This window comes from Mytilus trossulus, chromosome 5, assembly GCF_036588685.1.
Source record: "Mytilus trossulus isolate FHL-02 chromosome 5, PNRI_Mtr1.1.1.hap1, whole genome shotgun sequence".
Classification (NCBI taxonomy): Eukaryota; Metazoa; Mollusca; class Bivalvia; order Mytilida; family Mytilidae; genus Mytilus; species Mytilus trossulus.
The window spans coordinates 67,886,146-67,908,323 of record NC_086377.1 but is presented as its reverse complement, the minus strand read 5'-3'; the positions used below and the strand labels follow the sequence as shown (position 1 = coordinate 67,908,323).

The 22,178-nt window shown below is 31.2% G+C and overlaps 2 protein-coding genes and 2 long non-coding RNA genes across 6 annotated transcripts; 2 read left to right on the top strand and 2 right to left on the bottom strand.

Annotated features, from left to right (window-relative positions):
- Positions 1–438: 438 nt before the first annotated feature.
- On the top strand, positions 439–20,462 carry LOC134719110 (uncharacterized). Of its 3 annotated transcripts, none has more exons than XM_063582078.1 (2): positions 439–682; positions 19,981–20,462. In XM_063582078.1, the coding sequence occupies exons 1-2, from the start codon at positions 659–661 to the stop codon at positions 20,266–20,268; spliced, it is 312 nt and encodes a 103-aa protein (XP_063438148.1). In that variant the 5' UTR covers positions 439–658; the 3' UTR covers positions 20,269–20,462. The 3 variants fall into 3 exon arrangements, with proteins under 3 accessions (XP_063438148.1, XP_063438146.1, XP_063438147.1); XM_063582076.1 differs by having other exon boundaries at positions 456–623; XM_063582077.1 differs by lacking the exon at positions 439–682 and adding an exon at positions 857–957.
- LOC134719259 (uncharacterized) lies at positions 4,298–9,719 on the bottom strand. Its single transcript, XM_063582263.1, has 5 exons — positions 9,621–9,719; positions 8,692–9,238; positions 7,744–8,027; positions 6,741–6,936; positions 4,298–5,980 (listed from the first exon to the last, which is right to left on the bottom strand). Exons 1-5 carry the CDS (start codon positions 9,717–9,719, stop codon positions 4,980–4,982), a joined length of 2,127 nt encoding a protein of 708 aa, XP_063438333.1. The 3' UTR covers positions 4,298–4,979.
- On the top strand, positions 11,448–13,367 carry LOC134719831 (uncharacterized). Its single transcript, XR_010107715.1, has 3 exons — positions 11,448–11,989; positions 12,538–12,610; positions 13,205–13,367. It is a non-coding gene; the product is annotated as an uncharacterized LOC134719831 (long non-coding RNA).
- On the bottom strand, positions 14,082–15,662 carry LOC134719830 (uncharacterized). The gene is made up of 3 exons (XR_010107714.1): positions 15,574–15,662; positions 14,935–15,151; positions 14,082–14,202 (listed from the first exon to the last, which is right to left on the bottom strand). It is a non-coding gene; the product is annotated as an uncharacterized LOC134719830 (long non-coding RNA).
- Positions 20,463–22,178: the final 1,716 nt, after the last annotated feature.

Sequence of the window (22,178 nt, the reverse complement as noted above, 5' to 3'; positions counted from 1 at the left end):
TTATAAACTGCACAAGCATACTTTATGAACAAAATAATTAGATTCTTATTTAATAAGTAATATTTTGTAGTAGTATTGCTGTTTAATTTTCATTTCAAACGGAACTTAGATATGAAAACATATTTCAAACGCTATTCAACTTTAGTAATCTACGTAATGATTGTGGCAAGTAGATATTGTACTATTTACTTTAATGTCAAATTGAATACTCTTCAATCTGATATAGTAAAGTTGCATATGAACACAAAACTATATTTTTAAATAAATCATTGATTATTTTTGGGGGGTAAACAAACAATGTTTGAAATATCGTCACACTACACGGTCATGAAATTCCGACAAGGAAACTTGTATCCTGATTTTGTTTTTAACAAGTTCGTTAAACTTATGATTCATATGGTGTTTGTGGTAGTGTATTTCCGACAAACCGGCATCATCATTTCATATAAATGTACATCACTACAGTTTTGAATTAGATGTCTAGGTTGCATACGTAGACGCTGTTCATAAGCGAACAATTTTAAAGAATGACTATGTCACTATATGGTTTGACAGCACTGATTGGTTTGTTTGTTGGTATTACCTATGGGAGTGATAGAATGATTTACGACATCTCTTCACAGGTAGGTTTGTTGGTATTACCTATGGGAGTGATAGAATGAATTACGACATCTCTTCACAGGTAGGTTTGTTGGTATTAACTATGGGAGTGATAAAATGATTTACGACATATCTGCACAGGTTGGTTGTTGTTGATATTTCCTATGGGAGTTAGGTTTGTTGGTATTACATATAAAGTGAGTGATAAAATTATTTACGACATCTCTGCTCAGGTAGTTTTTTTTGTATTACCTATGGAGTGAATGACAGAATTGTTTACGACATATCTGCACAGGAAGGTTTGTTTGTATAACATATGGAGTGAGTGATAGAATGATTTACGACATCTCTTCACAGGTAAGTTTGTTCCTTGATATAACTATGGACGCGATAGAATGATTTACGACAATTCTGCACAGGTAAATGTGTTGGTATTACATATGGAGTGAGTGACAGAACGATTTACGAAATATCTGCACAGTTAGCTTTAATGATAATACGTGAGGAGTGAGTGATAGAATGATTTACGACATCTCTGCACAGGAAGGTTTGTAAGTATTACTTACAGAGTGAGTGGCAAAATGATTTACGACATCTCTGCACAGGTAGGTTTGTTTGTTGATATTACTTATGGATAGTTGTCCATTCGTTTGATGTGTTTTATCATTTGACTTTGCCATTTGATTAAAGCCTTTCTGTTTTGAATTTTACTCAGGGTTCAGTATTTACGAAACCTCTGCACAAGAAGGTTTGAAATGGCATTTTATTAAAGGACATGGGTTGTTCAAAAATTTCAAATATCTTTGTTTCTAAAAAAAAAGATCCATTGCAATCACTGATAAAATTATAAGAAATAACGATAGGCAAATTTATGGGTCTTTTGGGACGATTTATTTCTTTTAAATTGAATAGTATACCAGGAAAATTATTACTACTTAGTCGTGAAGTAAACTTGTTGGTTAGCCTATTATTTAGATTTTTCATTACATGTGTTTTTGGCTATTGTCGATAGAATTATATATACTAGAACACACCCGTGAAATCTCGGGCATTTATTGCGTGGTTGAAAGTATGTAAACTGTTGTAGGATGAATTTTTGTAAAATATTTGATGACTGGCTAATTTCATGAAAGGCATTAAAAGTCTAAGCTTGCGAGTGTCGTGTTGACAGGACAATATTGTGTTAGCCCTCCCACTTTTTTTTCCAAAGTTCGTTATTGTTTGTTTTCTGTTTACTATGTACATACATATATATACTAAAACAAAGTGTATTTTCTATTTACTATCAGTGTCAGAGATTGCTTTAATGAGTGATCATTTTTAATTTATAATTACACATCTATCGTATTTAACCTCTGTTTTAGTCTTTTAATTAAGACAACATTGTTAAAATACACTTCTGCTGCTGCAGTAAAATACATTTTATTTGTACTAGACAATTGTTTATTTTAGAAGGTTCCTCCTTTTTATATTAGCATTGGTTTGTTAGGTCAGCTTTTCGAATTTTAAAGTACCATTCCGTGTAAGAATCATGCAAAGGGTGATTCACTGGTAGTTGCAAAATTGGATCTCATGGGGTTCTATTGTTTCCTTTCAGGGAATAAGTGAAAAAAATGAAAAAATATTACTATTTTGCTATTCGGTTGCCATGGTTACCGTGCTGTCATAAATTACCTAGTTATTTCGCCCTAAAAACCTGAAATTTGGCATATTTTCTTGATCTCTTTCACCTTAATTTCGAAGTATCTTGAAATATATAACAATATAATGTTGAAGTTAAAGACATGTTCTTAATATGTAAGTATATGAGGAGAGGGAAACAGTTCTTCAAATTATGTTTCCATGGCAACCAAATTACCAATTTTTGCATCCAGAAGAAAAATTGAAAATAATCGATTTTCAATATCATTTATCTCCCATGAACAGACTGATATTTGAAATCTGTTTAGAAACATTTGTTTATTAGACCCTTGTCCAAAACATATCAAAAATAAACATTTGTAGACTCCTTTAGATTTTTTGTAAAAAAACATTTTTTACCCCCCCATTTCATGATTTTTGTGATTTTTTGAATTTTCTTGAATTCTGTTTTAGACAGCCTTTTCCATTGTTCCTTTTACATATATTGTTCTTTATTATTTTTTTATGTATATTTTATCATATAATTCTTGTCATAGTGCTATATTGACCTTAAGAATAAATATTGCCCATGGTTGCCATGGAAAACAAATGATATTGTTACATTTTAGAAAAAGTCTCATTTTAGGATTTACAAGAGTTGAATGTATGGATATACTGATAGCTATAACATTAAGTTGAAAATTGGCAATTTATAATTATACGGCAACACTCCTAGAAACCAAATCTTGAAACTTGCTTGTATTTTAAGAACGTCAGATGCCATAGTAGCCTACAGACCAAACTAAGACTCTAAAAAATATTGTCAAAATCTAATAAAAATTGATATTTCAGAGCTCATTACACCAAATCAGTTCATCCGATTGATTTGAAAATCAGAGAGTATACAGATCTTGGTAGTTCTCCTGTTCAAACTATTTACTCCTGTATCTATCGATACTATAAACAGCAGGGCTTTGGGCAAAATTCTTCCATGGCATGAACAACAACAAACATTTGAGCAAAATACATCTCTTCAGTTTAAAAAGATATAAACATGATACATACAATCTGTATTTTGAGGTTATCATAAAATGTACAGAATAAGAAAATATTTATTATGCAATCATGACACCCATAAATAGCAGAATAATTAATACAAATTATGATTACAAATGGTTAACATTTATTTTATTGATTAAAATAATGAAAATAAATGAAGAAAAAAACAAACACTTTTTTAAAAGTCTATAAATGGACTTATAATCTTCTAAATGTCCAGTACCAGTGCCCTAATTTTTGGCACAACCATACATGTATATCTAACAACCAAGTCTTCTTTGTTATTATACACTTAATGAAATATATAAAGTAAGAATAACATTTATTGTATTTATTTCAAGGTATTTGCATTGACAACTAATTAAAACCTTTAACCAGCCATATTTTGAGTTAGTATAGTTTTTTTTTTAACAGTCTAAATCAAAAATTAGATTATGTTTTCTATGAACATATTTATCTTGACCTTACATATGCCAAATAAAATTTGACTTCAAATTAAGGTTCTACAATCAGATCTTTTTTTATTTTTTAAAGTTGGCCACTATAATATAAAATGTATTTAATCTTCTATAACTCTCTTTTACACAATTGACACATTCTCTCTTGTTCCTGAAGCTCCTTATAGCATCCAATTTCTATTTCCAATTTATGAGCACTAATAATGAATTTTGTAAACAATTGTTTATGTTTCTGCTTTTCTCATTTATCAAATGTATATATAATTTTTCCATATTTTATCGTACTTGATCTTGTTGAAAAGAAAAAGTTTTATTTTTTTTTAATTTAAAATTGTACTTAAATTTAAATATTCAGCCAAACTATCAATACATCCAAACCAACAGTTTTTATTCTGAGTACATCAAATAATATGAATGCTTCAGGTAGCATGGAGTTATTAGATTTATGTATTTGTATATATAATACTTGAATGTAAATTGCAAAATGAATAAAAAGTTTCAATTATTATGTTATACACAAATACACCCAAACTTGTGTGAACTGCTTTTTTTTAATGCTCAATACTTTATTCAAAACATTAAATCTCCAAATACAAAAAGTGTAAAAATATCTTTCACACAAAACTTCACTTTTCTATTTATAAGTCTGTTCAATAGATCATTTCAATTTCCAAGTGTAAGCCAAAAATGTTCCCAATGATACAGGACTTAAGGTAAAACCTAGAGAAAACTATTTTTTCACCATTTTCAAATGTCTTATATCTTAAAAGCTGCAACCTCAATTTCTTCATTTTATTTTGTTTTGATGTCAAAGTTCTTTTATTTCAGAGTAACCATATACAATTCTTGTTACTTTCAATCTGACAATAAAATAAATTTTGAAATCGTGAATTATAAATCTTTTTAATATAATTCTATTATTATTTTAAATTTGACCAGCAGACAGCTGTACTGTAAAAATGTAATTATTGTGAAGTTTTGTTATTTCATTGTGACAACATCAAGGTTTTTGCATGGTTTACTCGGGTTTAGACTAAACTTATAAGAAATGACTGTAATATTTTTTCTTTCTATTCGAAATAACATAAAATATTTGAGACACAATTTAAATAACCTGCCTAGTGTGCACCACCTTTTTTATGCTATTTCTCCATGGAAAGAAAAATTATTACAGTTGCTCCTTAAATGAAATCATAATTATATATGCAAGCAATAACTTATAAATTTTACAGCAAGACACTCTCAAACAAAAATATTAACAAGTTCTTCCAATGCTTCAGCTTGATTAATTATAGCTATGGTGCTGTCAATATCGTCTTCAACTACATCTGTTGCTGGAGCTCTGGACAGCACTACTAGTCTTGAAAAATAGGAAGTGATTTGACTAGGTTGTAAGTATTCTTTTGGTGTAAACATTTTCATTCCATCCCCATCATGGCAAACTCTCATGTTCCGAGAAACATTAACTGGGTTGGCTTTGTTGCCACTACTTTCACCCTCATCAAATACACCTTTCAGGTAAACTTTTACCTTCTCTGAAAAACGATGATTTTTTCTATCCTTTTTCAATGCCCATCCAAGGGACAATTCACTCGTGCCGACTGAAAGGGTACTGTGTTTTGTTTTTGACGAAGTTGTATCTATATCTAAACATATGTCACGCCATTTCATTTTGATTCCATCAAAAGTGGACATGTAGTGATGGTCACCAACAAAACAGTGGTCATTAAGCTCTGAATATGAATGCAATACTGCATTGCAGTTGTGTTCCGGACAAGTCAGATTAACATCAGACTGACTTTCCTCAGAGGGTTGTTTTTCTCGGGCAGCTAGTATATTTCCAGTATCTTTACAAGGTACTTTAAAGTCTGACAAAACATTTAAAGTTGACTCAAGATTAATTGGAGTTATTGACATAGTTTGACCTTCACCAATGTTGTAGTTTTTCCAATATTTTAATTGGCACCAGTTTTCAAATTGTACGTTTGAAATCTTGGTAATTCCCTTTATTTTACGCTGGAGCGTCAATTGATCTACTGGTAGAGGAATGTCAACATGGGCAATTTGACATCCTGGAACACCCTCTCCGTCATCCAAAGCCTTCTTCATATCTGCAGAGCATGATATGTTGCCCCCATTGCTTACATATTTCCTCAGCTTTGCTCGCATGTGTGCTATTTTGGCATCACAATATGACTTGCCATCCTGTGATTCGCTAAAGTCGTACCTTTGTATATTTACACCTATAAGAAAAAATTATACTTAAACCTTAATATATTAATTACCTTGCAATTTAGGAGTACAAATAAAGTAAAGTGACAGTAGATGAATATCATTAAAACCCATGCCTATAACCAGAAATATGTGTTCTTGTACCTGAGTCTTCTCATTCTGAGATGTTTTGCATTGTATTCTGTTTTCGAAATCATATATATACTTGATTTGACATCATTTATAAGTACCATAAAAAATTGCGTTTCTTTCAAGGTAAAAATATTTTAAAAAGGTTAGACTTTATGGTTTGTTGTTGGTTTTTTTTTGTATTTTCATATTCAGATATGCTCTGTTTATTTTCATGATTATTTGATTCCATGGTCAAAGTCATTGTATAAGCCTTAAAAAAAAAACTTATACCTTATCAAACAAGGTGATATTTATTTATGCACATTGCTTTTAGTACATTTTCATTGAAATCCTTTTTAGTTTAATAATGTATAAGATACTAGCTTTGAGTAAGTTTTCATAGAAATCCTTGTTACAGTTTGAGAGGAGTGTGCTTTTTTATATTCTATTATTTCATTGTTAATATCTTATCTGCATACTATATCTTATGTCATCCACATCCTTATGTAGTGTATTTCAACAGTGCAAAAATTCACCAATATCCATCAATCTGTCAAAGCTTGGCTTTCAAAGTACATTGACAGACAGTCACACAGGGTATTATTAGTTACTCAGTGTGTGTAAGTGACCTGCTCACTAACTAAGTAATAATAAACATACCTGTTTCTTCTGATATTGCTGGAACAGCATGCCATAAATTACTGCAGTGGTAACACCCTGCGTTGTCACTTCTCAAAAATGCTGTTGTCACAGTAGGTTGTTGCTTTTTCAGAGCTAATAGTACATGTTGCAGCATACATGCTACACTGTACCAATCCTGTTTAACACCATCCATAACATGAACATATGTACGATGCTGAAATCAAAGTAACATGATTTAATGTTTTGTATACAGTAATTTTAAAAGCATTTATAAAACAGTAACAATTTAAATGTGCTTTTTCTGTTTCTCGTACTGGTCAATCTCCCCAAGGGAGGACCAACCAATCATACTTCGAAACAGTACCTCAGTCATTCAAAGCAATGATTTTCTCTTTAATACTTTCATAATTTATTTCTGGAGTTTGTTCATTAATGATAAGATCAAGATCAAAATCCACAGAACTTTACAGCGTGACATCAACATGGGTTATTTGCATAACTAGGTCAGTAGTCCAATTCATTAACAATGTGGTAGCATAGTGATGCATTTACTAAAATGTGTACATTCCTTACAAAATAATATAAAATCTTTAGTGGAGTAAGTATCTAATTATACAGACATCATGGATAATCTACAGATATTTCATTAGGAACAACCATGGAACTAAGGAACAAGTGCGTGAAGTTCCCCGATGTAATAGGTAGCAACATCCAGGGATATGGGTTAGCAACACCCAGGGGGTATGGGTTTTGTAATGATGTGCTTTAACCTATCTAAATCCTAGAAATATACTAAGCCGGGGATAATTGTTTTTATATATACAATTAAATTTAAAATAAAATATCCCCATCTTAAGATAGAATCGAAGAAAAAGAAAAAAACAAGAGATGTAGTTGAGAGTAACAATTTCCTTTGTTTATAAAGTAAACACAAAGTGATAGACACATACTAAGCTGGTTACATTATAATCTGATGTATAATAAAAATAGAAATAGAAATATATGTCACACAAAATCTTACCTTAAGCTGATTTTCATAATCTTTAAAAACACAAACAGTTACATGCCAATTCAGCCCCTTCTGTCCAAACCAATCACTTTGTTTTTCTCTGAACAATAAAGGGAGGAATTTCATTGCCCAGTCCATAACAACCATGACTTCTCCATTCTTAAGGTTTAGAAGTTTCTCTTTTCTGCAAGAATCTTGGGCGACCAATCTCACTATGTGGCATTTCCAATCAAAAACTGCGCTTTCTGAAGTGCTTAAATCGTGCTCTAACTCTCGCTGTTTTTCTATAGACAAATCTGCAATTATGATAAAAAAATGTTTGTCAAGTCAATGAATTATAAAATTTTGCATTCCATATTTTTTTGTAAATATTGCTAAAAACTTATTAATACAGATATAACTTGATAATCCATTGACAAGTAGCGATCAAAGTCCACTGAATAAATTACCTCTAATTTGTATCTGTTGTTCTTCAGGCAGGTTAAACGATAAGAGGAATTGTATTTTGCCATACTTACATGTTTGTATCTTATTCATATGCTTGTCCTTAAACATGTGTGTTTGTGTAAAGGGGAGGACGGCGGAGGGTGTGTGTGTTAAAAAGCATACACAAAACATCATTTAGCACCTCTCTCTTGAGTTGGCAATATTTTGTTGTTTGTATGTGTTTCTTGCACATTTTTAGTTATAAACTAGGTTTAGAACATTATTTGCTTTACCCTTGGACGAGATTTGTCATGGGTTTTTTTTTACCATCCAGAGACTGGGTGCTTGTAAGTAGGCAGTTCCTGCTTAATTTAAATTTAAGTGGTGAGCTCTAAAATAATTTCCTGTTCATATGGTAATTTTTAAATATCGTATTACCAATCTTGAGCCACTAGGTTTTTTCATGACTTAAAATGTTGTCAAAGAAATATATTTGGACACTTTAAAAAATGCTTTATACAAAGTATTGCATACCATCATTTCCCAAAACAAAGGATCTCAGCATGGAAATAGCTTCATCAAAATCATTGCATCTGTCACAGGTCATGTCATGGTCATGGTTACAGCACTGGTTTGTCAAATTTCTGTTTGTTATGTCACTAAGTCCAAAGTTGATGCAATGATCAGGACATCTACTTTCTCTTTCTAGATGCAGCTTGTATTCAGTCTTTATGTATAGTTTACTGGATTGTAGCTTTTCTTTGCACTCCTTCAGTATGGCATTACTTCTTCCTATACTTTGATTCTCTAAAACACCAATTACATCCATAAGTGTATCATATGCAGAATTACCATCAGCAGCTATGTTGTCCAGACCCTTAAGATTTGTTCGCCTTGATGCTGGACATTCACTCAATATTTTAAATAATGACGAGTTACAAAGTGGATCAAAACTTGTTTCTGAACAATAAGACAGGTATGTTTCAACCAGTGTTGAATGATAGGCAGTCCTAACTACATTTGGTATGGTTAACAGTGTTCCAGAGCTGAGCTTCATTTCTTTTGTTCCAAAGGCTGTTATCTGAAAATAAAAATATATTCTAACAATCTGTCATCTGATGTCAAAAATATAGTAATTTCTGACCATGGCACTCAAATCATAGTGCCACAGTTTAAATTGCATTAATTATAAGAACATTGTATAGTCTCATGTCGACTGGTTTAAGAGTTATCTCTCTTTGAATACTTCAACATGTCTGGTATCTGTTAAATAAATCTATTCAAATGCAGAACTAACAATGGGATGTATTGACCAAAAGTCATTGGCAAAATCATAGAAAAAATACCCTTACACATGCATGATCAGAGTATAAAACCTGACAATTAATAGCTCAGTCTGACAATGTTAACTATAAGCATAGAAATGTTTTCCGTTAATTGGTTTTATATGAAGATGTTCTTACCTGGTGAAAAGTTGGATCAAAGAAGAAGTCAAGGGCATGGTCTAACTTCTCTCTGTCCATTTTCTGTCTTTTTGCAGGTTCTTTTGATAGCACACCCATTCCTTTGTGTAAAATAAACTGCCTTATTAAATATCACAAGTAAACAAGAAATTATGCATTTATTACAATTGCTTATAAATTAAAATATGAAGTTATTATGTACAACAGTATTTTGATTCGAAGAAATCAAATGAACACTATGAACAGTTACAAAATAACTAAGATATATCATATGGAGCAGGCATACTGAGAGTTTGTGTCATGAGCAAATAATTTTTTGGTATACCATGTAGTGAGTTGATGTCTTCATGTCATGGGCCATGGATTTTAATAATAAAATCATATCACATCTTCCTATATCTACTTAAAGCATGATAACCATCTTTTTTTTTATATTTACATGTGCACTTTACTGTGGTAACCTGTGTCCTCATGAATATATTATGATTCATCTTGAAATAAATGTTACTTTCAAAATGACTAGAAAAAGGATGTTAGCCAAGCAAAATAATGTGTTATAATATACATACATTTTATGTAATTATTCTAATATGATGCCCTTCAAACATGTTAAGCCCAAACCTATGGTTAATATAATACTAACACATGGCTATTGTTTTCTATGCTGTAATTTTCATCTGGAAGTCATATTTTTAAAGTTGCCTTACAGCTATTATCCCAATGCTTGTAGAGTCAAACTTTGGTAGGCTTGATTGCTTTGTTTGTATAATTGTTTATTCAAGCTTTGTCAATCTCCAGACAATATATATGACATTGTTAAACCTGTATATATATAATATTTAAATTTAATCAAACATTTTTCCAATATAATTGTACAATAGACAAACAAAGCAAGCAAGCTAACCAAAGTCTTTATCTACATGCATTAGGAAAAAAGCTGTACTGAACTCACCTCACTGCCCGTCCCTAGGATTTTCATGGCATTCCATCTATGCCATCGATTTTTCATGGAAAAAGGATGGAAACGATGTAAAATTTGATGAAATTCCATGAAATTCATGGCAAAAATTTTCCATGGCAAAAATTTCCATCGTTTTCATATTATGTATAAAAGAAATTCCATGGAAAGGATGAAAATCTATGGCAATCGATGGCAAAGTTTGGACTTTAACTTTTTGGGGGGATGGAAACGATGGCAAACTTGGACTTTGAAATTTTTAAGGAAGGCAAACTACTTAGAAATTTTCTGAGATGAAAATGAAGGCAAAATTGGACTTAGAATATTTTGATGATTTGAAACATTAAAAGTTACTGAAACATTATCAATACTACTGTATGAGAATATTAGGAGGATTCCGCTTAAAAAAAGCTGGATCCCCGAGATGGAATCCACCTAAAAATAAAGTTCCTTTAATTTTTTTTTCAAATGAAAAATATATCAATACTGATGAGAGTGTGCATGATAATTATTTGTGTCATAAAGCCAGTATTTGTACCACCCTGAAATCCAACATATATTTGAAGAGTCTTAAAGATTGCATATTAAATTCAATTAAATATAAAATGTGATAGCATTGTTAGGTAATTTATAACTTTATTTTATGTGTTGCTATTTATATACATTTAAACAAATAAAAAGTGACCAGAATATTATACATGTTATATACTTATTTCACTAACAGTAATTAAGACAATAAGTTATTTTTTAATTTTCCAACATAGGAGATGCAGGTTAAATTAATTTATTTTCAAGTACAATTATAATTATTAAGTGTATCTCTTTTTAATTAAGTAATAATCATGATACAGTATGGATAATACACAAATATTATTTCCATGCAGTCTCTTCCTTAACAATTAGTGATAGAAATGTTATGTAGGTTCTCCATCTGGTTTCATTTGCTTCTGTGAAATGGACAGGAAATGATATGTACACATTCATTGACAAGAGTTGGGGCCCAAAGAAGGAGACCATATGGCTTTGTATATTTCTCTTAAATTTCTACAGTCCAAAATATAAAAATAATAGATAAAAATTGGTGAATATTTTTTATTTATTATTATATATATCTAATATTTAAGATTTAGGTAATTAATAGTATAATTAGGGAAACATTTCAAGGAATCAAACAACTCCCCAAACAACCCCAACACTGGTCAAATTCAAAATTTGAACTTGCAGACATTACAAGAAAAGATGTCTTATTTATCTTGACCAAAATATGAATTTTACCATGGATGTAGAGTTGTGGCCTAAAAAGAGCCAAAGTATTCTATTAACATTAAAAGTGCAGATGTATTATTCTGATGACATATGACTTGGATTTGTGAAGATTGATGTTTTCATATATTTTGGATTAAATCTTCTGGTAAGTACAAATTATGAATAAGTATTTCAACCTTTTTGAATATTATGAAACTGTTATTTCCTTCAGATAAATTGTGACATATATAAGTACCATGTGGGATCAAGAGAATAACTATAAAAGACCATGCAATTTTTGCAAAATTACATCATGTACATAATTACTGTGGTATTGTGACAAGACTTATATCTTTAAGACAATTTTATAGAATATTATTCGATAGTAGTTTTGGCAAAATTGGAGATCTGTAGTATGACTGTAATAAATTATATACATGATATATATAGACATCTATTCGGAAAAATCAAAAAGTATTATCTTTTAAAATTAGTACATATGTTCTGAACTATCATGATTATGGATCAAATTTAAGATTTTAAAAATGGCAAGACATACATGTAAATATGGGCCTATGATGTTAAAGTGAAATAAAAGACCAATACTAATCACAGTAAAGAATAACCTATACACTTCATACAAAATATGTAATAATTATTTTGTTTAATTGTAATATTTCTTATATTTTAATTGTAATATGTTTTATATTTCAGAACTGCATGGTGAAACAAAAGACAATTGTTTTGTGATAGGACTGAAGAATGGACACATTCAATCAGACTTGGAGTAAGTAGTTTTATATGAAAGAAATTCTTATGAATGCTTTTTAAGTAATTTTTGCACATATTGGACTTTCAAAACATTTTGGAAAAAAATAAAAAGTTGTAAAACCATCTGTAATATTCATTTTTATATAAACATGATATACATATTTGAAAATTTGGGGTTACAGCCCACAGGTCTTATTTTATTGAAAAAATCCCCAAAACAGGTCATTATAATTATCTGCCCTTGATTTTACAAGGATTCTTTTCTAAAAATATAATTACTTTTTAAAACATGCTTAACATCTTATTTTTCATAGTTTAATTTTATAATTTCGAGTTTTAGATGTTTCTGTTGTATATTGAATGATATGATAAAAATAGTAAATTCAATATAAAAAAGAAGATGTGGTATGATTGCCAATGAGACAACTATCAAAACAAAATGACACAGACATTAACAACTATAGTTCACCATACAGCCTTCAACAATGAGAAAAGCTCATCAAGTCAATATGTCAAAACGAAGGAAACGCCCACCTACTTGTTTTATTTCACTAGTATATATATGATATTTTTCAGAATAGATATTAATATATATGGTAACTTTTTTTAGGCATCATACGAAAGAAATGGAAAGTTGTCCACTAGGTCATCAACCATCTGCCGAAGCCAAGAAAGGAACACAATACAAGATAGACGTCAGATAGCAATAATGAACTTTGAACATTTCCAAAATGTTTAACTTAAATTTACATTAAAACATAGTCTAATTTTAATAGTTTTTATTTTTTTGATCTATTTTGCTAGCAATATATGGCAATGAAACTTTAATGGTGAAGCTTTATTTTGAAAGTAATGAGGTTAATTCAATCTGATGAGAACTCCTGCAGATATTTACTTTCCCAGTGTCCTATTTTGAAAAGGACAAAGGACAAGAATATGTTATTAAACTATACAGAACTATACATGGTAATATTGCAGGTCTGCATGTCCATTTGTGAGTAAATACCAGGGAAATGCCATGGATGCCATACTTTCCATGGCAATCTGTAATTGTTGCCATCATTTTCATGGCAACCTGCCATAAATGCCATACTTTTCATAGAGGCCATGTGAACCTGCCATTTATGCCACACTTTCCATGGAAATCATGGCAATTTGCCATCGATACCATGATTTCCATCCTTTTATGATTTCATGGCAACGATGGAAATACTGAGTATACAATCCCTGTCACTCTTTTTTTCGATGCCATGGATTTCATGAAATCCATGAAAAAGCTCATTTCAATACTCCATCCTTTTCATGGCAACAATTTTGCCATGGAAATTCCATGGAATGCCATGAAAATTCTAGGGACGGGAGCTCCAATCATGGTTGCATGTTTACGAGCTTCATCAATAGCATGAACTGTCACTCCTGGAATTAGCTGCTTTAACTCTGATTTTGTATGGGAATGTGCAATCATAAACAATAACTGTTTTTTCAAGCTTCTGTCTGAGCTCTCCATGTACAAATTTAATACCACTTCATGTAAATTTCCAGTGTCATCCTTACTGTCTGGCTCTTGTAGAATCTTTAATAATTTGGTACTTTGCCCAGGTGCAATTGCTTAAAATAAAAATAAGAGTGTTATTACTAATAAATTTCTAATATATATACTATAAATTCAAAAATTGTAGCATGCATTTATTATTGTGAATTGTCATTTTGGACTAAAATGCTATTCTAATTTTTGGGATATTGAGAAAATCCTGTTTAAGTTAAGTCATATAAAAAATTACAAAATGCAAGGTTTGATATTGCGATTATAACCTGATTGCATTTTTTGGGGGAAATGAACAATCACTCAGCCCTTTGGTTTACAACAAACACTGATTATTAACTCTTTCCTAACTGAATGGGGTTTTTCTGCAATATTGTGTAACCTGATCAAATTTTCAACAGAGTTTGCCTGATTTTGCCTGATTGGAGAAATCTGAAAATCCACTTGTTGCAATGTACAAAGCTTTATTCTATATGTTATAATGTGCTCATAAAAAATTGTTTCAATTAACATGGGTCACAAACCATTTTTATGTTGTGATCCTTAAATTTTACACTGGGATGTCTTGCACAAAGCTGATCCAGCTTCCCCTTCCAGAGCACCTGAGGTTTCCCAAGTTAATTTGGAGTACATGTTTATCCTCTTTCTTAAAAATTGCAATGCTGAATGTAACTTCTTATTTGTTCAAAATTTGGTCTTTTGTCTATTGATTGGCCTTCTTTTTGGATAGAGCTTGGATTAACAATTCCTTTTATAAATACCGCATTTCATTTCATGCCTGGTGAACATTTACTCACCATCTAGAAATAAATTTATAGTTTCTCCTGCTTTTCTTTTGACTGTGCGTAATGAAGAAGGCTGCAACAAGTCTAAATCACGTCTTACTCTGTACTTTATTGGACTGATTTGTCCATGACCTAAAACATCTATGGCATCATTCAAATCAGTCAGAACTGTATCAATGTTTTCCTCACTCCATGACGATATTTGTGACAGTGGTTGAGAACTTGAAGTCTATTTAAAAAAAAAGATTTAAAATATAAAATAACATAATATAAAAAATGTTTTCCACTTGTTGCTAAAAAGATTTGGATTTTCACCCAAAGGAAAAAAACATATATGTCCAGAAAAAAAAAAACATAGACAAAGAAATTCAAATGATTGCTGCCTGAAATTGACAGTTTATGTTACAAATATAGTGATTATACTGAATGTCTCAAATGTCATAATTTTATGTCAACATAACATGTCCACTATTACTAGATTTACACAGCTAGGAAATGATTTAACAAAAGTGTTAATTTGGTCCAATTTCCAATATTTCAACATGTTCAAAGATCCATTAATTTCATCTTGTTGTGTTTATGAAGCATGGGACAACTTATTCCACATGACAAATTAATTGCATTTATTCATACATTTAAATGTATACTTACATTTATGCTTTGAAAGTCGGAGTCAACCACTGCATCATTAGTACATGACTGTGAGTTTTCAAAACATGTTGCTCCTTTGTCTCGAGGCTTAAAGAAGAAATAAACAAACATATATATATATATACACTAGTATAAGCATAACAGAAGTTTTATATGGGTCATTGACCTTAAACCAGTCTCAATATCATTAGGTCATAGAGACACCTGAACAGTTAAGAATTATCCATTGTGGTGCCTTAATGTTATACAGTCTATGAAAAAGCTCATTCAGCATAGAAAAAACAGCAGCAGAAGTGTTTACCTAATATGCTGACTCTATATAAATCTTATTATAAAGGTCATACTAAACACCTTCAATAAAATTAATGTTGCTCATTTAATTTTTATCAAATTTTGACAAAAGTATTTACTTTGACACTTTGACAAAAATGTAAAATTTTTGAAAAAGGCTTTCAATTTTTTCCTTTTTTTGGTCAACTCATACCAACATCATTAATATCTTATAAAGACTTACCTGTAGTGTTACTGCATTTTTTAAGACAAGCTGTTTACCAAATTTGTAAAATTGGCCATCATCTTCTGTAGATTCTGCTACAGATAATTCTATAAAAGATTTAATTTAAAATTTTAATTTAGATAATTGAAATGACCTCTCATTACACAACACAAAATTATAAGCATACCGGTTTAACTATAAGCATAACTAGAAAATGTGCCTATAAGACAATGATATGCCCCAATCACTCATGATTTATATAAATATCAAAGTAAAGTAATGAAATGCAGGTCAAAATTACATTATTCATAGTGACTGAACCATGCAGTACACCCCAAGACCCATCCTCTGACCAAGAATCATTGTAGTGTCTGGTATCTGTAAATAAATGAGAGAAATCAACCTTTTAAACCCAAAATTTAACCAGAGTCATTCATGCATGAAATATAAGTCAAAATGACCCACCTATTAGTGAACCCTGTAGTATACACTTGCTTATTATCAATGACACATCATTTACTATCCTAGAAACTGAACTTAACGAAGAATGGGACAATACAGACGGGTGTACGAAAGGACAAGGTCTAAACTGTATATACATGTATGTGCCCCTTTCACATTCATCATTTGGGCATAAAAATGCCAATTTAGTAAAAAAAATATATATATATCATCTATTCTTAGTACTTATAAAATGTGTCAAAACATAAAATATTTATATATAAATCTTAAATAATTTAGTCTAAACAACAATATTTGTTTCATAACTGACCTTGTGAAAAACTTTGAAGATTTTCTTCATTCATACAGTCCTGCTTAGGCAACTTTAAGTAGCATTCATAACATACACCTAAAACATAAAACATGTTCAAATTACATTTGACTGGTCATTTGATAGGTAATGATCTAATTCATGAATAATAGTGTGAGCTTTCAATAATAATCATTGTACCATGTGTACCAATATGACTTTTGTTGTTTCTATTCTTTTGATATGAATAAATATGATGAAGTACAAGTAATAATCATATATGAACACATATATACATCTATATATTTTTAATCTTTTTTTTCAAAATGTAAACATGCTAAAATAGCACAAAACGGGTTATTGAAATAGTGAGCTTTTAAAGGCCCCAAAATTACAATGTAAAACAATTGAACATGTTCAAGCAAGAAAACTAATTTAATGGCCTTGTACGTACATGTATGTACAAAAAAGAACGAAAAACAAATATAATCACTAAAAACAAATGACAACCGCTAAATTCCAGGCTTCTAACTTGGGACAGGCACATATAGAATTTATAGTAAGCATGCTACATGTATAGTAAACATGCTAGTAGTCTGTTGTTATTTATGTATTATTGTCATTTTTGTTTATTTTCTTTGGTAACATCTACTGACATCAGACTCGGACTTCTCTTGAACTGAATTTTAATGTACGTATTGTTATGTGTTTACTTTTCTACATTGGTAAGAGGTATAGGGGGAGGGTTGATATCTCACAAACATGTTTAATCCCGCCGCATTTTTGCGCCTGTCCCATGTTAGGAGTCTCTGGCCTTTGTTAGTCTTGTTTTATTTTAATTTTAGTTTCTTGTGTACAATTTGGAAATTAGTATGGCGTTCATTATCACTGATCTAGTAATACTTGTTAAGGGGCCAGCTGAAGGACGCTTCCGGGTGCGGGAATTTCTCGCTACATTGAAGACCTGTTGGTGACCCTCTGTTGTTGTTTTTTTGTTTGGTCGGGTTGTTGTCTCTTTGACACATTCCCAATTTCCATTCTTAATTTTATGTATAGATAATAAGTATTTTTTTATATACATTGTACTAAGTATGAGATATAGGAAGATGTGGTATACACGTAAGTACCAATGAGACAACTCTCCATCTAAGTAACAATTCATAAAAGTAAACCGTTATATACTGTAGGTCAAGGTACAGCCTTCAACATGGCGCCTTGTCTGTATGCATTTGACAAGATTTGCAAATATTTGTTTTAAGAGACTGTGGACTTGCAATATAAAGGTATCAGTTCATACAATGTACATGTAGGGTCGCACATACACCATGTACAAATATATACCCCAATTTGTATCCTACAAATACATATGTTCTATTATGTACATGTAAGATGTAAAATGTAGGTGGGGCTTTAGTCTAAAAAAAAAAAAAAAAATGAAAATATAAGTATTAAAACATTAAATTTTTTTGAATAAGAATGCAAAGTCATATGTTATGGGACTAGGTAGGGCTTTTACTTGCTGGATTCACACTTTATAAAATTATAATATAATATACAAACCAGTTCCAACAGGAAGTAATACTCCATACTCTTCCAAAATATGCTGGCTATGAGTTGATGAAACTCCCCTGAAAATCTTCCCTTTTCCAGTATGGTCTGGGTAGGTGCACTTTTTAACCTGCCTAAAGTCTATTCCTAGCTTGTACCGATGAAATGGACACACAGTAAGGAACGAGTTGGTTGTAAACAACCCCACTCTGCGACACAGTAGGTCTGCCTCGGAACCTAAATCAACTGGGGATTTTATAGCTAGACCACCGACTCCCCCAACCGCCAACTTAAGAGTTCTTAGATGGTTTGAAATGTCTTTTCTGCATGACAACAGTTTCACGATTGTTTTTTCTTTTGGATATCGACTGTAAGGTCCACAATCACTGCTATGAAAAGTGCCAATACTGCAACGTAAATCTGGCTCGGTTGGCTCCATGGTGTAAAACAATTAACGAAAACGTTTATATCAATAAAAAAAGGTTATAACTCGTCCAATCTTGACACTCTACATGGTTTCAACGGTCAGAAAACACCAGAAACATGACTTACATTATTTTATATCGTATGTGGTTTATCGTCAAGCATAAGCGGAAGTGACGAAATGTAAACAAATGACCTTCGCGCTGAATAAATGAAAATGAAAATAAAACCCAAAGTCGAATATAAAGTCTATTCTATGTTTGCAGCTGTTCATTTTTATAAATATATAATATAAAAATCACGTATGAAGCGTCAGGTATTTTTTTAAGCGCATTTCACATTCTAGAAAAATATGGTAGTTTGTCCAGAGTTGTCTTTCTTTGAATGGTGTTTGAAAACGGCAGTTTTAAAAATCGAATTCATGCGAAATCGGTTGAAGTCTACAAATATGAAAAATTGATATATTGTAGGATGGATCGGATATTTTTCATTCGAATATTAACTGTATACATAAGCTCCTGTTCACAGGAGTTATATGTCCTTATATTCAACACTTTTACACTACTTTGATAGGGCGAAAATAGCAGTCATACCCATTTTAATTTAAGATTTAGAACCACAAAACTGTAAGAATAAACAACTATCATTAGATATATTTTTATTTTAATCAAAAACAAAGCAAGCATAACAATATAAAGTGATTTGGTCACATAGGGTGAATCATTTTTTTTTCAATTTGCATGATTCTTACACGGAATGGTACTTAATACTAATGTTTGATTTTCACATGTTTGTTACCAAAAGCGTCACGTAAAAGACGGTAAGTTTCAAAATTTACATAAGCACACATTCTGTCAATGATCAGTATTAGCATCAATTGAAATTTACATAAGCACAAATTCTGTCAATAATCAGTATTAGCATCAATTGTGTTAAAAGACACTGAAAAATGCATTTGGAAATTTGTAACCCACCAAATTTCTCCATCAATTTTATTTCACTTTATGACTTAAGCAAGGAATACAACTACTTCAATATTAAAAAGCTAATCTGATTCTAATCAAAAATTCATCCACGAAGATAAAATCGCATGAACGAATTTGAAAAAAATACAAATTTGATTTTACGGTTTGTATACATGCCTTCGTCATACTTTAACTCTAGTCTATTAAAACAATTTTCATTTTAGGCCAAATGTAGTGAGATCACGCGAGGTGCCACGAGAGATTGTAGATGGAAAGCAGGGATGAATATGCAAGTGGATCAAGTCGCAGCAGGAGGGAAGATAGCTGCATACAAAATTCGATGGTTTAGTGGTACCTGGAGTGGTTGGTTCGTTCCAGGATACAACGACATGGACTGGAAAATCAACGTTGGCAGCAGGAGTTGTTCAATGCCGTTGAAAGCCAACAGTCTAAGACGAATGTGGTCTTACTTCTACGACCACACACACAAATACATTGTGTGCAAAGCTTAGAAATGTTTGACAGAAGATCCATTTCAATATAAACTATAGAATGTAATAAATGAGTTTGTGTTAATTATTTACAAAACCAGTCATGTAAAGTGTTTTATATCTATCTTCAGTTTATAGACTTCTTTGCCAACACAAATCTAGCCTCAACTAATGTAAAAATGCGTGTACGTAATAAATCAAAGGTTTGCATTGTCCCTTTGTGTCGTTTTTATAACTCCTTTGATGAAAGCACTAGTTCTGTTATAGTATAATACAGAGCACATCTTTAACACTGTGTGCACATAATCAACAATGGTTTTACGATAAATGACAATATCCATCTGGAACATAGGGTCAACACGATCGGTGATGTTTTCCATTATTTGAATGTTAATAAAGAATTCCACATTGTTATTTATGAAATCATTGGTTGGGATTTTGTATCATGGAATTATAGTTGACAGTTTGCTTAATATAATATTAAGAAGAAGACAGTTGTTCTGTGTTTCCCATTTATGTTAAAGTAAAGAATATACGTGTTTGACCCGCCCAAGAAGTATTCAGCGCTATTTGTCTACCGGGTTTTCAAAAAACTATTGATCCATCTAGTCCAAAGCAAAAAAGGTTAATTGAAATTGACGTTCTCTTTTAAACAAAATAGATGATCAGCTTTTAATATTTGCACAACCTTACAACAAGACCGTTTTAGGTGTCTATTATTTTCCATTTTGACGTGAATATCGTTCAACAATCTACCTATACGAGTAAACCTTGAAGTGATAATAATGTGTTAAGCATTGAAAACATTGTATTTCGATACGATTCAAAAGTATCTGTATGTACCATTATATTATGTATACTTCTCCTTTCTTAAACAAACAAGATGCATAAGGATTGTTACTTTTCCATTGACATAAACTTGATCAGCTTGAAAGAAAATGTTCTTTCCGGTGATGGTACAATGACATCTTTTTCTGACCCTGGAATCATCAATAATTGTTCTCACTCATGATAATTTTGGCATCACAGAAAGACATCCCATATTTGCAAACGACTTTGAACAAATACTTTAATTGCAGCGGAACAGACGGACTGACGAACAGCCGGACGAACGAACGAACAGACAAACAGACCAGAAAACAGTATGCTTCTCTACTATCGTAATATTAGTTTTTATACTCCTTTTTCAATCTACAACTTTTTAACAATAATATATATATTTTTTAATTATTATTCACGCATTTCCTAAAAATAAAATACCTAAGTACAAAATGTAGCCTAGGTCGCAAACATGGAGACCCCTGTATTTGCAATTTGAATACCGAAATGGAGAACATTTCATCTCTTCATTAAATTTTCAAACTTCATCATTATTTAGTTGTATTTAATAAGCAAACTTACATGGATTCATGCAATATGTGCACCCATTGTCATGCTTGAATGCAATAGGCGGGACGAGTTCATGTACGTTGGTTATTTCGATTAATGTCTTTTAATTGGAAATATCCGTGTATGAGAACGGAAATTTGGAATTTTTATGTTCATGTATACCGAACCTTTGCAAAGAATCAAACAGATTTCATGTACAAATCCATAGAAGAAGAATATTATTGTCAACAAATTGTTGGATTGTTATTTCAACACCCTCTGTATTTTAATAGGTAGTGATTTTGCAGTCATGTGATTGCACATTCAGCCAAAACTCACACAGAATATTATGGCAGTTAAACAGAAGAACAACCTTTCTGGGTTATTTGATTTCGCTTTGAAATACAGTGATACCGTCCTGTCACGCAATATACCTCTATTGTGCGTGCTTGTTGTATAACAAGGAAACGGGAATGATAATGAAATTTAATCCAGAAGATTTTATTTTCATTGAAATATTTTAAGTTAGTCTCAGTTAAGAATCATGAACAAATATTTATAGA

Coding starts and splice junctions, on each gene's coding strand:
- LOC134719259 (XM_063582263.1), bottom strand. CDS start 9,719: ATGGGTGTGCTATCAAAAGAACCTGCAAAAAGACAGAAAATGGACAGA. Junction 6,937..7,743: donor ATTATGAAAATCAGCTTAAG/GTAAGATTTTGT, acceptor CTTTGATTTCAG/CATCGTACATATGTTCATGT. Junction 5,981..6,740: donor AGCAATATCAGAAGAAACAG/GTATGTTTATTA, acceptor TTTTTCTTATAG/GTGTAAATATACAAAGGTAC.
- LOC134719110 (XM_063582076.1), top strand. CDS start 528: ATGACTATGTCACTATATGGTTTGACAGCACTGATTGGTTTGTTTGTT. Junction 624..19,980: donor TTTACGACATCTCTTCACAG/GTAGGTTTGTTG, acceptor TTTTCATTTTAG/GCCAAATGTAGTGAGATCAC.